Source organism: Rhea americana, unplaced genomic scaffold, assembly GCF_003343005.1.
Source record: "Rhea americana isolate MKP2758 unplaced genomic scaffold, rheAme1 scaffold_5, whole genome shotgun sequence".
Classification (NCBI taxonomy): Eukaryota; Metazoa; Chordata; class Aves; order Rheiformes; family Rheidae; genus Rhea; species Rhea americana.
In genome coordinates, this window is record NW_028186645.1 from 92,771 (window position 1) to 112,347 (window position 19,577).

The following is a 19,577-nucleotide window of genomic DNA, read 5'->3' on the forward strand; positions in this document are numbered from 1 at the left end:
ACACTGAAATTGTCTATTACTGGATTGCCTCTGTTAACTTTAAGCACCACTTAAAATGCCTTTTCATTAAAAGTATCACCTTATCTTCCCCAAATCTGCCACTCGGAAAATCATGTAATGTATATTATTCTTCTGAAGAACAGACAGAGTCAATAAACAAACAGCTGAGTGAAAAAAGAATAGATCAATACATTCCCACAAATTGTTTTCTCGTTCATGTATGTCATAAATGCAACCACACACCATTAATAACTAAATTTAGCTTTTATGAAGCATGACCGCACAAGAAAAGAGACAAATCCATTCTATTCCATTTCTCTGTTTTATTCTGAAACCATTAACCTTGTTTTTAGAACTAAAGAACTCCTGTGTTAGAAAATAAGAGGAAAAGATTGAACAAATATGTAATCAATCAGTAATTCAAAAGCATTATTCAAAAGCATTCTCCTGCCATACAGAAAAAAAGAACCATGTATGAGCTTCTGACATATGAAAAGTGAATGAAAAATCAAGTCATCTCCAGTGTATGAAGTTATAATTTTGATAACCTAGATTACCAGTTTCCATTAACCTCTAGTTTTTGCACACAAAAGCAACCTTTGTTGTATGACTTCTTCAAATATTGATGATATACAAATAAAGCAAAACCAAAAATGTATCTTGCAACTATCAAAGATTGTCCTTAGCTCTTRAACTTTTAGATAGAAAATAAATGACTAAGCCTAGATCTGCTTTGTTTTTCATGTTGCTTGTGCTACACTTCAGAAATATTAAAATGAAAATTACAACTTGCTGTAAATAAGCTGGTTTTATGAATTAACTTGTCTGCTCTAGGTCAGTATACCTTAGTTTTTTACAATCCCATTAACATATTCTGCCCTACATTGTAGTATGCTTACACTAATCCTAAGGATCAGATTTGTACAACGAACCTTCAAGGGTATACAGAAAACAGAACTAATTTTTAGACAAGTTATCATACTTCATCTGAGATACTTCTAGATATACTTAAACATTCAACACAACTAGCTTATGTAGCTGATAAAGACCATTTCCTCCTTGATGCTGCCCTTCAGACTGGTCAATTATACGTTCTGAATCCACCTAATCAAAACAAACAAAACCACAAAGTTAGTTTATTCTTAAAAATGCATTCACATAGAATACAGTTAATGAAAACACATTGTTTTCAAAGAGCTTGCACTGTTTCAAATCAGACAGTTTCAGTTCCACACAGTACATTTAAACATAACTATTACCATAAAAAGCTCTATCTCATGATATGTTTGACACAGAATATTATTCCATTACCATTTCCAAGGGATTCTAGGTATTATTTTATGCTATGACACGAATAAGATGTCCTGAGATTCTTCAGACTTTGGATGCAATAAAGTAAATCCTAATGTATGGTTTATATATCAACTTACAACACAGTAAATACTAATATAACTGAATAAAAGGTTATCTTGGCAACACCAAGGATTACTGAAATTGAAGTATGAAAAAAGCAACACTTCACCTTAAAGCAATATACTATCCCCTCAGTGAATGTCTATTGAAAATACATGCCCTCGGTGAYCATCCACTGCATTCAGTCTTTCCAGAAGAGACCTAAATACCTCATTTATATGCCAGGGTAGACTGGAGTAGATAATCTTACTCTGGCACTCTGCAAMTCCTCACTTTCTTGTAGTGAGGAAAACGTACTTGTTTGCCTTGGTAACTGCACAAGAAATCTACTGGCTTGCAGAAGTCCTTTTAGAAAGGCAAGATTTCTAACAGAGTAGGAAACTTTTTCAGCTACAAGAAATGCTCCCAGATGATGAAAATGGCCCTCTGACTCCATCACGCCGATTCTAAAACGGGCCAGTTTCTGTAAGCTTAATAGGAAAAACCCAACTGAAAGCACAGCAACTAAAGTAAAACTAAGATGTGCTGCATTCATTAAGTCCTAAATAAGAAAAACCTATCAGTTAATGCTTTTCCTCCTCTTTAATGCTAAGGCTGTTTAACAGAAGAATCAATACAGAACTTTCATTTGTTGGAAATTAAAGTTTCCTCTACAATCTCTCTCAACTAAAAAAGGTATGAAGAGTTCTGTTTGAAAAGCCAGAGTATCTGTACACACAATATAAAAAATTAAATAGTCTACAAAAAGAAGATATTAACAGAGGCTGATGCATACACAACAGTCCTTATGCCTTAAATCTCCCTCTACAGTGCTTTCAGTATCTTCAAATTCAACATTTTTTTTCAACCTCAAAAAAGATCCTTTTTTAAAAAAGTTTTTTAAACCTTTGACCAGTGACAGCTAACTGAAGGCACGTTGCAGTACTCTTAACTATTCATTTTCATTTTTTAAAGTATATTAATAGCCTTACCTGATTCCAGGTATATGACTTGTCATACCACTTAGGAACAATTGCATCTCGTGGTTTAGTTTTGCAGATTAAACTGAAATTACATAGAATTATCTTTAATGAATACATTTGTATTTGACTAATTATAAAAATTATAAATGCAAAGGACTTCTTATATTAGTACAATCAGGTCTTTACAAGGTGTCTATGGTGAATCAAATCTTAAATTTCCTCATTAAACTAGTTGTTCGTTTATCTGTACTTTGGCCCTTTAGTATAAATAGTCGAAAGATACACTTTTTTCACTAGAAAAGTGCACTTAATTTCCCTGTAAGAGTTCAGATTTTTTATTTTTTAAAGAAAATAATGATTTCCTTAATTGACAAAGTACTACAATTTGCAACTATCATTTCTTCTGTAAGACTTATGTATGTAYATACTAGTGAATAAGCAATATCGCTATTTTTAGGGCATTCTGTTCTGTATGACAACTCAGTTGCTACAAATCAATGTGCCCCAGTTATTTCCTCAAGCTATGCAAAATACAACAGTACACTAATTAATTCTGTCGAGATGTGTTTTTCATACATACATTTTAGTCTTAAGTAGTGGTGGCATGTTGTAAATACAATTAGCTTTAAAAAAAAAATGGAGAAAACTAGAAAGATTGTTCAGGCTAAATATTTTATACATTAACTGTTATTAATAAAAGAYCTTCTCAGAACATTAAACAAAGTACAACCAGAAATAATATTTTTAAAATGAAAGATTTTATACACAGGAAAAAAAAAAAAAGCATCATGACACTAACCAGATGGTCGCTTCCAAAAAGTGCCTAGCTTTGAGACTTAGAAAAAAGAATCCAGAATAAAAGTAAGTACATGTATGAGTGTGTGTGCGCTCCCCTCTCCCCCAAGAAATTTTACCAAAACAAAATTAGTACAGCTGTTAAATTAATCCTTTAGATTCTGATTGACTGAACTTGCAGTTTTTAAACACTGCACAACATTTCAAAGTAACAGTTACGTTTTTCTTTTGTTTATTTGTAGACAAAACAGGAACCAGGAAAAGACAGATGCAAAAATAAGGAAAAGAGAAGAGAAAAGAATGAATGAATGGCAATCATGTAAAAAAAGGTTTCAGAGAAGAAACACAAGAAATGCACACCCAAATGCAGCAAACTAATCTAGCATATGTATGTTCAAAATTAGGAGACAGTATTCCAAATCCAGTACACCTAAGAGGTTGTTTCTGTGAAAGCTAGTCTTGCAAAGCCATCCTGAGATCAGAGACAAAGTAGGAATCCAGAGGCGACTTTAAAGGTTAAATTTAGTCTACAGGATTTTGTTCTACTAAAATTTGCCACGGTAACAGTAAAGAAATTCCTGCAGCAGTTTATTAGCTGATTTTTCTAAGTAGATTTTGATAAAGTTTGGAAGTCCTACAAACATAGACTCAACTAAGACAAAATTCTAAATATTRGGAGAATACATAGGAAGCCAGAAAGTGCTTTTCAGAGGAGTACTTTAAAGAAGATATATTCCAGAGCTGTAAAAACTCAAATATATTTATTTTTCACATCATACCTTAAGACAGAAGGAATTCAACACAGAATTTTGAAGTTATTTGTAAGTCAGCCCAGTTAAAAGTTCTTTTACGCTGAAGAAATAATTGTCTTGCTTATTTCTGCATGTCCACTTTCATTGATTTCTGCATGAATCAAGTTACTGAAGTTCAGCTCTGAGTCTGAACATGGTAACAGATGACAGCATCCAAAAGCAATGAAACAACTAGCACCATGCTAAATTGCCCCACAAGGCACGTGAACAGGAAATTAAATTTTTCATTAGAAGAACATTTTCTTACAGCACCCAGTATTTTACTCAAAAAGCATTTCAGGTTTCAAATGAGAACCACCTGYCATCAATCTGCACTAGCTGTCCTTACATTAAAAGCACCCACAGCATGCAGCTCCGAGGAGAGCCGTTACGGAGCTGCACCATCGCATTTCTGATGCGCACACAAAACACTGCGGAACAGCCGGCTACAGGCTGCCAGGTCTCTGTAAGAGAAGCGCGGCTGACTGGCTGGCTGTCCTTGCCGACAGCAGTACCCACAGCGACACCCTCTCTCCCACCAAAATAATCACGTAAAACTTGTTCCCTTGTCACATTCAACACGTCTGCTGGTAAACTAACATACATTAGGTGCCCCCRGAACTTCTGGAAGTTGTTTATGCCCCTTTAATTTCATTTTTCAGCGCCATTTCTGTGAGAGCAACTACCAAATTTTGACACAGAGCTTTAAAACAGGTCACATTTCCTAAAGAGGGAGACACTTCTAGAGAGCATAACATGATTTCTAAATCATGACTGAGCCAGAGCTCTTCACAAAATCTGTTTGATGTAGACTCAACTAAGGATAAGAGGTCTACTGACGGTGCAGACAGCACTAAAATACACGCTACATTTACAAACACGGGAAGATTTTTCACGGCACGCTCAGCGGCCACAGGCAGTAGGAGGAGCTGTTAGAAGGACACTTTGAATTGGCTTTACAAAACACTACTAACACACTGCATGTTAAAAAAWTTTCAAGACTGGTTGCATTGAAGCATGATAGTGACTCTGAAAAAACCAACCAACCAAAAACCCGCAACCACCACCACCACCAAAAAAATGTCTGTTATGAGAAACAGAGATGCCTGCTGAAAAAAAGGCAAGTGGTCTTATTTCAATTTATAAACTAACTTTGGACCAGCAACTAATGTGGCCAACAACTYTCCTACACAGGTTTGCTCAGGGAGGAAAGGCAATGTACACAATTCAAATGTTATCTAGAGGTAGAAAAAAAAAATTTAAGTCCTTCTGCACTCTTACGCCATAGGATTATTTATTAGCCTTGCCCTGGGTGTACAAGCGAAGGTATCTAAGAACCAGTACCTTACAGAACAGGTTCTACTGTCTAGGTTTTATGACCATTAAATGATCGAACTTCCCTGCAGAACTATAGTGCTACCACAAGAAATCTAAAGCTGTTGAGTATACTGCTTTATAAACAAGCAAAGTAAATGAAACACAGTATTAAATGAAAACACATTATATTATCATTTCCTAAAGCATAGCTCAGASCAGGTTTTGAAGTAATCACGTATTCTGGTTTTGCTGAGATTGTGAAATTCAAGATCTCCCATCTACACAATGATTACCTCAGAAGTTTCTGACGAACATTTTCTTGCAGCTGTACCACTCTGTCTTGTCCCGGACACACTGCACATTCACAGACTAGTTTATTAATGGCTGTCCTCAGAATATTTATCTGTAAAAATGCCAATGACAACATGAAGCACTCCACCTCAGCCCCAGTTCTGCATTAGATTATACCACTGTGTACGGAAAGTGGCCATGACATTGATACAACTAACCTTAACTAACTATTACTAACTTAAKCAAAAAACGCATCTGGAGCTTTGGAAAATGGAAGCTAATACAAACAACTTCTCAAAGTTGTAAGATCACAGATGAAAGACTACAAAGCAGTAGTACTAGACTGATTTGTGAAAACCACAACAATCCTAAGAATATAATTAAAAAAAACATTGGTATTTGATTAGTGCAGAATTGATGCTTTTATTTTATTCTGAAAAGTTTGCTGGGTATTGTATAATAATATTCTGTATTTGTCTTTCTTCAACAAAATGTGATTCCAGCTACGGGGTTTTTTGTGTTTATTTTTTTCTGATACAAGTCCAAGGTTATAAACAYGTAGTTACACTACAAAAACATACAACTTCAAAATTTTTCCAAAGGTTTCTAGACTCCAGCTACTAGAACTGTTGCAGTCTCTGATGCACTAGATTCTACCTAGTTCCTTCTACAGTGAAAATTTATATGTATGTTTTACCTCTGCTATGTCATCCACACCAAAACGCACATCAAATGTCAGCTCCATGTCATTTTCTGGAAGCAGTGGAGTTCCATGAATCTGATTCCAGCCCAAACCACACAGAACACCAGTAAAATACTTGCCACTTTTATCAACCCTATACCAAGTAAGAAGAAAACAGTCTCACCTGGAGTTTAGGAAACTAAATGAAAATGACAGACTTGCAGGAAGCTGTCTAAGCCATGCCAAAGCAAATAAAGGACTTCTAAAGATCCTAAAACAATTCTGAGACCTTCTCATCTAGTCATACAGCCCTTATTGTTAAATACAGTATTGAAACAAAATTAGTAACGTTATACCTATGAAAACATATAGCCATAAAACTTTAAAAAGATATATACAAAATGGAACTTAAATTAAGGAAAAGTAGCTTCCCTGTGTTATAGTGACAACCTCTGAGAGGATCTAAACAAACCACAGTAAACCAAATACAAGAACTCGACTTTTACAAAAATCACACAAGTCTCTCCTTGTGCGTATTTGTAACTTGCACCATTCTGCAGTTCACCCTCCTAGGCTTCAAGCATGGCTGTCAGGAATCGTATTACCTTGCCATGAGGTCAAAGCCTTCAGTGCCAATGCATAAGTATGTGAACCAAGTTCTTAGCAACATACTATACTAAAACTGATTAAAAAAAAAAAGAGAGAATTATATGAATAGGAATAGAAAAACAACAAGACACCTCCCGCACCCCCAAACTAAAAGCTCATGCTAATGATAAAAGCAGAGCAATCAGGCCTGTCACTAATTTGCCAGGATCCTAAGCAATACTAAAAAAGAGTTTTTTTTTTTTTTTTTTTTTTTTTTAAAAAAAAATGCATGAATACCTAAGTTCTATAGCAGGTGCAAACAGCATGCTGAGGAGTGCCGGTAGACCAGGAATAGCAGGCATCAGAGATGTTTCCTCTAAAATCACAGCAGATCCTGTCACCCCCAAATCCCCCCAAATACAACATTAACAAGTATCTAAAGAAAATGTTAACATCAAAAAAGATGTAGTTAATAGAATTACAGTGACATATTTACTCAGATGGGTATTCCTTTAGGGGRAAAAAAGGACAAAGTATCATTACCAGTTGCATTTACTGATAAGGAAGCAGCAACCAACATTTGCTGAAAGGGATCTTCCGGAGCATCATTGACAACAACAGAGTTTATACTTTCTTTTCGTATGAAAGCACATCTAGGGGAGAAAAGAATATTTTCAACATTAAAAAAAACCCAACAACAACAACAAACAACTGATCCCCCCTAAAACCACAATAACCAAAGCGCACGCACATACACGTCAACATTGGAAAAAAGAATCCTTTTGAATTCACAAGGCCATCTGAATGAGTAACACTTAGTGGATGAAGACTATCTGAATCCCAGTTAACAATTGTGTATTACAGTTAGTAAATAACTCTMGTATGAAACAATACAACAATTTTAATGAATCTATTCTTCTTAAAATTTTACGTAGCAGTAGTATGCAATTCAATGCACTTCAGGCTAAGTACTTAACTATTGTGAATAAAAATCCCCTCCCTTGAGGCCCCACCCCAACCCCCCCAAGAATAACTATAAYAGGTTTCCATTAATTTATCAAAAATAGCTGACAGTGTGCCTATATTTCACAGCAAAAGATTCATCATACCTGAATCGGGATATTCTAGTCATACTATAGCATTTCACCTCATAGGGACTGAATGGTCCATGAAGTGTTACCTTCAAAATAGAGAGAACAAATGACAAGTTAGCTAGCTAACATCTGGATCTTTCCTCATCAAAATCCTTTCTAAGTGAAAAACTGACTTGAAAAACAAAACTTATTTTCATGGACCTGCATATGTATTAAGCAACACTGAATACCAATAGGACACATTTTAAAGCATCTAAAGCAAACTTAGCATTGAGGCACCTAAAAAAAAAGTTTATTTTTTACAGGTACTGAAATTCAAGATTTCCTACYGGTTTAAACATCATCTTAGGCTTCACAGAGCATCTAACAAAATCAGRCCATTTTTATTTACATGAGCTGTTCTTTAGTCTGGAAAATACCTCAATTCATGCAAGTAAGCAACTGAATGGAATTACTCCCATGGGTAAATTGAGCATGATTAGGTGCTTGAAGCCTGAAATGTTGTGAGGTTTGAAATGAGGAAGAATTATAATGTATACTGGGCTTGTAAACAGAGCAGAACACATTTTCATGCTTTATACTCCAACTTAGCAGCGACTAGATGTCTCAATATAAGTAAATTCTTGAGTTTGGAATAGGCAGTATAGAAACAKCCATTGCTTCACGATTATCAGTTATTGCAGTGTTCTCCGTATCACCTCACCAGCGTTAGCTACCTGAGGGAGAACACACACTGTGTACAGTAAAAGTAACRTTCATGTTGTCAGAACGTAGAACATGCTAAAAGAGTAGATTCAGGTAGCGTTCCAGTTATCTTCAAAACTTTGCTAAGAGCTGTGATAAATTAGTCAAYGATAGCCATATTATGGCTTTCGATCAACAATATTGGTCTTCCAATACGTGCTATGAAAGACACCAATAAGGATCTGTCAAAGTACTGTTCAATCTTGATCTCCATTCGAACACGCAACATCATGTAAAACCACACTAAAACAACCCATCAAGCTACCTTATGGGTCGGTGTATCGGATTTATTGATGGAAAACTTGTTTAATAACATTTCAATGGGATGCTTTTCTTCTCTTGAAGAAGTAGGCTTTTTCTCATCTTTTCTCATTTGGTCAGAAAGTAACACCTTGAGCAAATCGTGGCTTTGCTACATAAACATGGAAAAAAATTAACACCATATAACAGTTATGTTTTTCAAAAATTTGTAAGAAAGGTTTTACACAAAGAACATGCATACTTGCACATGACTACAAAAGCCAACAACATTCTATTCACCTTTTGGATTATACAAAATAGCGGAACAGTTCAAGTGATTCAATTATCTCTTGGAAAATATCTCTTAAAAAGTGTCTCAAAGAAGCAATGCCTTTGGTCAAGACCTCCACTTGAAATATGCACACACTAAAAAATATATMGTACTATTCAAGTATTAATCTTGCCTAATCCTGTATGGCATGCCCCCAAGACTTCAGCTCAACCAGGGCTTCAGAGAGTCAGAGCTTAAATAAATTAGCGTAAGGAAAGAATTAGAGAAGCTTATTGAGCACATACTTGTGATTCATATGATTCATCTGCTTGTTCAGCATAACATTCTTCAATAAGCACATCTCGAATATTCACAAGTTCTTTGCTCCCCAAATAACGGAAAACATCCACATGTAGAACACTGTGCACAAGTGAATACACCTTCACTAGAAGAGTATAACCATTTACTAGTGAGGCAAATCTCTGGCTAGCACTGTAACTCCACTGCTCCCCACATACAAGCGATTTTGCAGATGGACGCATCTTGCACATCTTGAACTCTAAAGCCTAGAGCAAAAATATTAAAAATAACGCTTGCCTGAGTACCAAACTGACATCAATCTTTCATTTTCTCAATAAACTGTTTGAATTAGTAACTGTAAAATGACTTCTTAATTATTGCAATGGCTTATGTTAATTCCTAAGAATACCGTAAGACTACTGGCATAATTCCTATTCTGTCATTGCCAATGCAGCTACACGTTACTATATTACATCTCATATCACTTCGATACTATGCACAATTGACAAAGAACCAGAAAAAACAGTGCACAAAAGATACCATACGTTTCACAGATATATAGGCAGTATTAATTCACCAGCAACACTGAAGTCTTATGAATCTAGAGATGCTCTCCATGCTAAAACTTTATAGCCTGCAGTTCTTTTTGAAAGACAATAACTATTTATCAGAAGCACTGCAGTTATTCTCTTCCAGGCAAGAGTGAGTACACTCATCTGATCCCTTTCCGTGATCACTAATTATAGCTTCAATGGGAATTTAACAGAAACACTGCTTTTCTAGTCATGATTTTGGCAAAGAAACATCAGAATTGATAATTGAAAAGTTAGGCCTGGAAAAGAAATAGATTCTTCTCTAATACATCTGAAGAAAACTCAAGAATGGATGAGTTTTGTTAAAATGAACACTCTCTCTCCTTAGTTTTTTTTTTTTTTTTTTTTTTTTTAAAAAAAAAAAAAAAAAAAAAAAAAAATCTGGTTTAACATCTAATCAGGTAGCAAGTTCAAGTTCTTTTSCTCAAGCAAGTGTCCCTAAAAACAAAAGCCTAGATAAGATTTCTCTTCACTTTTATGGAACACAATTTAGTTTCATACAGCAAGTACAAGTAAACAGACCACGTATTTGGGGGAAAATATTTGTAGGTACACCACATTAGCAAAACACAGGCCAGTTCAATATTATTCTGAAATGTGTGATTTAATATATGCTTTCATTTGCCAAACYGGACATTGAGATATTAAATAGCAGCAAACAGCATTATTCCTACCTGAAAAGGAAGCTCTCGAAGATGACTTGGAATATCTTTTAATTTTTTTAAAGGTACTCTTGATCTATTGCCATAATCTACAAAGAAAACCTGCAGAAAAGAAGAATGTAAACACGAGAGCATCAGCAGAGATTCCACAATGCTAAAAAAAAAATAACGCTACTATCAGTGGGCAAGGGAAGTCACAAATAATGTTTAATTATTACAGTACAAAAAAAATCCTGTCAAGTGAAAAGGAAGCAAATTCAGAACCTGAAAAATACACAAATGAAGATCTGTCAAAAACAATAGGTCAAATTTTATTATGTCTATTATTTAATCTCTTGGCTACACATCCACCAATTATGCAGATAATCTGCTAGATCTAAAAAAAGTAAACTTATCTGAAAGACAGTAATTCTCTCCTCGCAATTAAATCTGTATAACCTCTTAACAGTGAATGATACCACCTAGCAACTGTTTACTTATGCAAAGCTGGTTACCACAGGTTGAGTGCATATAAATGCAAAGGCAAAAATGATGAGATTAGCACCGTTACTCACTGGTTTTTCATTGCTGTAGACAGATAGCAAGGTTTAGGATGAACTCCATAGTGGTGATACGCAATTATGTTCAGAAATTGAGAAATGCAAAAGAAGAAAGCACGGTGCAAAGGCCACACACCACCACCCCAAATGCTGAAAAGAGTATTGGCATGGGAAATTAAGATCAACCTTGAACTACCATAGTAATTTCCATTATTGACCTTGGCACAAAGAGCAAAAATGTGCTGATGAAATAGAACAGATCAATGCTTTTTTTTTTTTTTTTTTTTTAAATACACAGAATGGACCAGAGGCCTGAACAGGAATAGGGAAAATCGATACTATCAAGTAAATCATCATATCCATTGGAATTTGTAACAATTTCTGCTGTAAGTGCTATACAATTATTTTATAAACTCTGATTAGTTGGGAATTATCCTGGAGACAAACCTGAGCATAGGGTGAAAAGGTGGTTTAACAACAACAAAAAAAACCATGCAACCCCCCTCCCACACACACACCCCTATTAAAAGGCAAATACACCTTGGCATACACCATACAAAAGGCTTCTAAAGGTAGAGGAGAAATACAATGTTGGAATGAGAGCACTATCATCATTGCTTAAGCAAAGGTGGAACTACAGCTACAAGAGCATACATAATTCTAGTCAACCAGGTTCAAGAAAATGAGCTCAGAACTAGGAATATTACTGAACAGAGGAGAAGGATTGAGATGATCAGGAGAATGGAGTGGCAGTATGGTACAAAGTGCAGCCTGCTTCAGTTAGCAAAATGAAGTCCAGGAACAAAAAGGTAAGAAACTTGCTGAGGAAGAGTAAGAAGGAAGAAGAGAAGAATGTCTAGATAAACCACCAGAGAAAACACTGGCACAAGAACAAATGGATGCAAACTGGACATAATAAACACCTGAATATGGGAGGAACGATTCCCAACACAGTGGTAGCAAGAAAGTTAGTTTTCAGATGAAGTTTGAGATATTTATGAAAAAATGATGTAGGTTGTCTGCCAAAAATATTGTACTGGCCTCTGATCTAGGTAATCCTTACCATGTTTTCAAAGTTACTAGGTATTTTCATTTTGCTTTCCTCTGCTTCAGCACACACAACTCACATCAACAACAGCTGCTCTTGGTTTAATATAAAAATATCCCTGCRTTCTGAAAAAATCCCTACAATTCATCTATTCTTGCAACATTCTATTAATGTTTTATTTTAGTTCTAGTTTTACAAATTTCTCTTTTCTTTATTGAAATGTTTACAATTGTCACAAGAACAATACTTCATTAAAATGCATAGCTGTAAGATTGTTAACCCAATTTCATCCTACCAATTCAACATGACATAACACATTACCGTACCTCAGCAAAATCTCCAGAAACATACAGAATACGAGCTCGGTAGTATCCTTTGTTTTCCAAACASGGGAATGGGGCCAGGCAAACTAACTCTGGATGTGGAGACATTGGCAAATCCATCAGGTTCTGGTGATTAATTTCAGCATTTAGAGTCTGAAGTACGGTCATGTTTTTTTCATCTATCCTGTAACCCCAGAAGTGTCCAACTTCCACAATCTAAAAGMCATAAAAAATAAACAGTTTCAGCTCTCATTCGTTTATTTCTTATATATCAAATACAAAACAGTTATTCTGAGCAAAATACATGAAAATATCCTTACTCCTGACACACATATAGAAGTGCTCTCATACTGCAAAAAATATTCAGAGAAGTATTTCTCTCCCATATAATGTTGCTCTTCATCAAATAATACGGTTATAAAATGTCTATTTGCTGAATATTCGCATTAAAATTTTCATTCAAATAGACCCTGACATAAGTATTACTGGGAATGAAAGGGGGTGAGGATTAAAAAAAAGGCGGGGGGGGGGGGGGGAGGAAAGATGACTCTTAAGAAAAATAAGGTATGTCATTCATCACATAGGTGCATACAGACATGGTGCACCTTTCTAGTTAGTGAATGCCAAACTTGAGAGTCAGATACGTTTAGGAGCAAACTGGCACTATGACTGACCAGTGAGGATCAGTCACCCTTCAGGAAATTAAGGGGGAGGTTGGGGAGAAGGGAGGACMCTGCTATTCAAATCAAAATGAATAAAGTCAGTCATCATCTCCAATTGCCTACTGACCTCTTATAACATCTCTTATCTAGTTTCAAACACTCAAAATGAAAAGAAGTATCTTTATTTATAACAAGTTGTGGAAATAAATACACATGAAAAACTGATGTATTAAACAAAAGTAGCATCAATAGCTAACTGACTGGAATGTTTTTTTCACATAATGGACTTAACTGGATAAACTGAAGAAAATATTCTTTCTGCACTTGCACAACATGCCACTACTATCAAGGGYTGGTTTAATACTTCAGCCTAGAATTTGCACTAGCTTGCTAGTTTGAAYCTTCTTTAATATTTCAACAGCTTATATATCACTTGGTATTAATCAATCTGCTGAAAAGATTACAGCTAAAGCTTAATTCTCAGCTTCAGGTATTAGAAATATGTATACATACAAATGTGCACACATACTCATTTTAAAATGTGTTTATTGCTGAAATTTTTAGAAAATCTCTGCAGTATCATCACTATTTAAAAATTAAGCTTACTCAAATATGGMCTTATAATGCAGAGAGTTGACGTAACAAATCCTGCAACATGATCTTAAACAGCTATATTCCTTTTCTCCCTGTGTAAAACAAAAACRAAACACAAAACACCCCCTCCCCCAAAACAATAGAGCCTTCCTTTCAATCTTGTCTTCAGGTTCCCTTTCCCTGGCCTTCCTGACAATAAACTCAAAGTCACTTGAAAGGCTGCTGCTTGCTTTCTTCTGTTAACTCAGCATTTGACAGATCTGTCTTGTCTGTTCTCCCGGAAACATCTGCCTCCAGCTTTCCCACCRTTGTAAGAAAGGGAGTTTGTTTGTTTATCCATTTTGTCATATGAAGGTGTCAAAACTGTAGTCCAACTAACAGCCAATGAACAGCAGAAAAAGATACATCTGAGACTGATGCAGAAAGGCTTTTACAYTACCCAAGTAGAAGCCACAGCTGCATATACTATTCCAAGAGGTGCTGGAATGTGTATTCGAAGTTTGGTGGAAAGAGTATGAAAATAGTTAAGAAATGCAGAAATTCAGTTTGAGTTTCTTGTGCTGCAAAGAATACAGAAAGCTGCTCGGTTTTTAAGGCTGCTCCGAATGTGATGCTTCCCTATCAGCTGCTGCATCATGTCACTCTAATGCATCACACTTTTTCATCCTGATGCACCACCTTTTATGCATGCAACAGATTTTCTCGAATGAGCATGCAGTACCATGAATTCATCTAAGTTCTTGTATCTGCAGCTTCTAAAGAAAACAGACGGTTTATAACAGCTAGCTAAATGGCCCAAATACCTACTTACAGAAATATTTTATTACTCCCATTATCATGCAACATTTAAGCCTACTTCCAGGTAAGATTTTCTGCCAGAGAATCCTACTTATTTTTAGCAGTTTTACAAGTGCAAACAAATTTCAATAACYGAAGCAAGAAATGTGAGTACTGTTTTAACAAAAACATTAAGAATTAGACCAAGAATAYTCTTCATACCCTTTCTGAGTATCTCTGTGCTAAGTAAATTAATATCCATTGTTTTCACTTGTTGAATATTCACCTGTGCTAATACAGCTAGATCCTRATGATTAGACATAATCTACTTGAGATACAGAACATTCCTACCTCTGTTACATTGATGGATAGAAGACGATTTGGGATCATCTTTGACAGTTCTGAAATACCAAATGATATTTCCACAGGCTCTACTGTCTGCTTCTGATAGTCCACATTTACTCTAAAAAAAAATTATGGAATAAAGATGCTAAATACATGCACACCAGGTTGAGGGAAAAATTCAAAAGTGAAAATTCAGAGTTGAATTTTCACTTTCCACTTACTTCTCACATTCATTTAGCATGAATGTATATATGTATACAAAGAAAAAAAAAGATCAACTTCCTGACAAAAATCATGGTACTCTTCCTTTGCAATGAAATAAGCTCTAATATTCATTTAGGTACTTAATGGCCTTTATTTTAAGAGGTATGAAGTTAATTAAAATGGAAAATGACTATGCAAAACCAACATACCCATTATGACTGAACACAAGCATATTCACGCTGTGGAGCAACTGTTCCACCAATTCATTAAGCGTCCCAAAAAAAAAAGTTTTCTGCTATTTCATGCTGAAAATAGATMAAGTACACTGCAGCACAAATATAAATTCAGCATAATCTCTTTTTTGAATATCACATTCTTTTTACTTGATAAAAGTTAGGAAATTCAGAATTAGTCCTCCAGTCCAGGTGATTTTTCTTGAATCCTTTAAGAATTATTTTTCCTATAGATTTTAAGTACAGTTTTGGGGTACAGTAAAACTGCTGCATGTGCTTTATTAGAAAACAATTACGATCAACTGGAAGTGATGTATTCACATGCACTTTAAACTTTACAGTTCAGTCCTGCCTTCCTATTTTGAATTTCATGTTTTAAAATAATAAGAGTGGCTATAGACTAATCATGAACTAGACAGATTACTGTTTCAGCAGCTGCACGTATGGCCAAAAGCAGAGAATCACAGACAGCATGTATTTTTGACAATGAAATCCAGATGCTAAATCTTTCTAGCAAAAGCAGGTAGTCTAACCAGATGAACTTACTACATTGCATCCTTAATCACTATTTCCAAGCATCCCTTTTTATTACATCCCCAAATGTCATTCCTTTTCTCTTTTGGTCCTACCAAAGCCCACATTGTCTGCAGCATGAACAGAAAGTTGTAATATACATCACAATTCCACACGTTTCTACAGAAATGGAATTGAAACTTAAATACAGACAGTGTATGCTCAGATTGCTCTAGGGAAACAACTTTAACCATAAAAAAAAAAATTTCCAGTCCAGGATCGGTGTCCTAACTAAGTTTCTTGCTTCATGACGCTTTTCTCCACAGCCATTAAAGCATTCAAATAATGACTTTATTACTGTTTTCCTGAAGTACCAKCAAAGACGTTCTGCTCACACAAACAATTCCAGGAAATTCTTAATCCTATAAACCTTCTTTCAACTTCAGACCAATTTCCCCCAGAGCACACCATTACCTTGTGTATTTTACTCTCGCAGCTGTGCCGCCTTCCAAGCGCCTTTCAATCTCATCTGGGTAATGAACATTGAGGTTAAGTGGAATTTTCAACTGGGACATTTTAAGTGACATGTACACTGCAGGAAGAGTCTTAAAGCCCTCCATCGGGTTACGAGAGAACTCCACAAAAGCCCTGTTCCAAAAACCCCACAAGAGAAAGTTGCAGAGTTCCTTGATGGGGAAACAAAACCCAAAACACAATSATTTCTTCTCCCTGTCTATCTTAGCAGCCCAGAGAACTGGAAAGAGTAGCTTCCTCACAGGCTTTGCCTACTACTCTTATATATGTTAAAGCATTTTTAATTACGGTTTAGAAAATTTTCTAGCATTTTCACAAGAACATACCAAAACTACGGAGCCAACCTAATACGAGTAGAAATAATGTAGTGGAATATATACAAAATAAGAAAGGTATTAAAGCTTGGAAGAGGCATAAGAAAGACTACATGATTTTTTCAACTTTGGACAGTTATAGCCCAAAGTCAGCTGGCAAATCTGCTAAAGCAGCCAGTCACATACATTTTGCGCAAAGCCACTTGATTTGGTACAAATGAGCTGGCTTCACTGTAAGTTAGAAACAAGTACAGACAGATCAGCTGCAGTTTTAAGGGCCACTGTTACACAACAGAAAAGAGAAAASAGAAAGCAGTCTCTAACTGAGCTCATTTATCTAATGCTACTGGATTACTCTGCTACTCCATTTAACATATTAAGCCTCAAGGCTACCCTTCTTATTCTAGCCAATATATTAAAAATAAATTACTGACTCCAAACAGATTAAATCATAAGAAATAAACTCATRTTTGTCAGTGCAACAGCAACAAAGAAATAAGTTGACTACTGGGCTCACAACTGAGAACATGAGAAAGGCATAAGACTTGAAATATTTTGTACTTACTTTGGTCCATCATATGTAATAGATTTTACCTGCCCACACTGTCTGAAAAGTGACTGCAACTGTTTATGGTATAAGAATCCATAGGGAGGAATATTCTTCAACTGTTAAGAAAAACAAGTTAAAGCTTAGATATAYTTATCTTAATGCATTAACAGCTTCACCTAAATATTTAACTGTTAGCTTTCTCCTTCCTTCAGGATGGAATCAGAGATTTCTTGAGAAAACTCAACCCATAAAAGTTCAAGGGGTCACACAGGCTGCACACAAAGTTCAAGCATTATATCCATGTTTAGAAAAGGCAAGGATGAGCTAGGGAACTACAGACCAGTCAGCCTCACTCCGGTTCCTACAAAAATTCATGGAGGAAGCCCTTCTGGAGGCTATTTCTGAGTATATGAAGGAGGTGACTGGAAATAGCCATCATGTATTTAGCAAGAGTAAATCACACTTGACCAGCTTTATTACCTGCTATCACAAAACAGCTAGATCTGTAGAACAGGGAAGAGCGGCAGATGTCAGCGACTTTCCCTTAAGTAAAGGCTCTGACATGGTCTCCCACAGTATTCTTGTATCCAAGTTGGGTCATTATAGTCTGGATGGGTAGGCTCCAAGGACCTGGCTGGAGCACTGGGCTCAAAGGGTAGCTGTTAATAGTTCATGCCTTCTCTGGAGGCTGGTTAGAGGTGAAGTTCTGCAGGGGTCTACCCTAGCACCTACGCTGTTTAATATCATCTTTACCAGTGACCTGAAGGAAGAGACAGAATACTCCCTTATGAAGTCTGTGGATGACAACTAATTGGGGGGAAAAGTTGATAAACTAGAGAACAGGGCCACCACCTAGAGGGACATAAATAGGCTAGAGGAATGGTCTGACAGGAGTCTCATGAAATTCAATAGTACATATACTAAGGTCTAACTGATTTGGTAGCTGCTCTGCTGAAAAGGACCTGGGGGCTCCTGGTGGACAGCAAAGTGAACCTGAGTCAGTAGTGCACCCTTGCAGCTAACAACATATTGGGTTGAATCAACAGCTGCATCAACAGCAGCACAACACAACCAGCAGATCAAGGGAAGTGACTGTTCTCCACTGCTCAGCGTTCATTAGCATGCAGTCCCAGGTTCCCCAGTTCAAGGAGGAAACTGATAAACAGAAACAAGCCTGGCAGATGGCCACCAAAATGGCCAGAGGGCAGAGGAGAGGCTAAAAAAAGAAAGAAAAAAAGAAAGAAAATCTAGGTTTGTTTAGCTGCAGAGGAAAAGACTCTGGGGAGACCTAACAGGAACCTACCAAATCTAAGATGAAGTTCCTAAGAGAAAACTTGGTTCTTTATGTAGGTGCATGGCATAAGAAGAGAWTCAAGAGTCATAAGTTGAAACAGGGGAGGTTCTGACTCAAGGAAGAAAATGATTACCATGCAGACAGTCAGACACTTGAAAAGGCCAGAGAAGTTGTGAAACCTCCATGTCTAGGATTTTTTTCAAATCTAACTGGGTTAGCCCCATGCAACGCCATTGGAATTTAGTGTTGATCCTACTTTGAGCAGATCACTGGACTAGGTGACTTCACTCCAACTTAAATTATTCTATAATTTCATTATTGTTCTTGTGTTTTTATGCTAAAACCACTACAAACTGCCCAAATGACAGAAGTTGCAACACTGCTTTTCAGTGTGAGAGATGGTTGTGCATTTCACAAATTCAGTGAGCTAAACCAGCTTGAAAATCAACTCTACAATGAAAACGAGTATCATTCTCTTAGCTTAGAATCCTGAACTGACTCAATTCAGGAGTCAGATAAAATCCAATATAAAGAGAAGGATGTGCATTCAAAAGCAAAACAATAATCCAGCAGCAGTAACTTAATTCAATTTAAGGTGACAGTTCCACAATAATTAAAATGTCACTATAGCCAGATATACCATGTGGTTTGGCAATCTCAAACTTCCTGCCTTTTATTTATTCAAGTATGTCTTTTTAGGAGATTTTRCTTTAATATTGAATAACAGAACACCTAAATAGCAACTCCAAACTTCTGGACTTTAAATACTTTTTCAGGGGCTACGAAACTGTTTAGAAGTCTTTTTGGTCCTTACAACTTTAGACCAGAAAGAACACAGTACTGGCGAAGGGGGAAAAAAAAGGGGGGGGGAGGGGGAACAAAACCAAAAGATTACCAAGCTCCG

General features: G+C 36.1%; 1 protein-coding gene across 1 annotated transcript in view; it reads right to left on the minus strand.

Moving 5' to 3' along the window:
• Positions 1-303: 303 nt before the first annotated feature.
• Positions 304-19,577, minus strand: part of TDRD9 (tudor domain containing 9) — a 71,641-nt gene continuing 52,367 nt past the window's right edge. The window contains exons 23-36 of the mRNA XM_085317351.1: positions 17,395-17,495; positions 16,456-16,629; positions 15,038-15,149; positions 12,657-12,869; positions 10,756-10,845; positions 9,494-9,754; positions 8,943-9,089; positions 7,949-8,019; positions 7,383-7,492; positions 7,137-7,233; positions 6,267-6,405; positions 5,572-5,681; positions 2,385-2,457; positions 304-1,104 (exon numbers count right to left, since the gene is read on the minus strand). Coding sequence (XP_085173477.1) covers positions 1,009-1,104; positions 2,385-2,457; positions 5,572-5,681; positions 6,267-6,405; positions 7,137-7,233; positions 7,383-7,492; positions 7,949-8,019; positions 8,943-9,089; positions 9,494-9,754; positions 10,756-10,845; positions 12,657-12,869; positions 15,038-15,149; positions 16,456-16,629; positions 17,395-17,495 — 1,794 coding nt within the window. The 3' untranslated portion in view covers positions 304-1,008. The remainder of the gene's footprint in view (positions 1,105-2,384; positions 2,458-5,571; positions 5,682-6,266; positions 6,406-7,136; positions 7,234-7,382; positions 7,493-7,948; positions 8,020-8,942; positions 9,090-9,493; positions 9,755-10,755; positions 10,846-12,656; positions 12,870-15,037; positions 15,150-16,455; positions 16,630-17,394; positions 17,496-19,577) is intronic.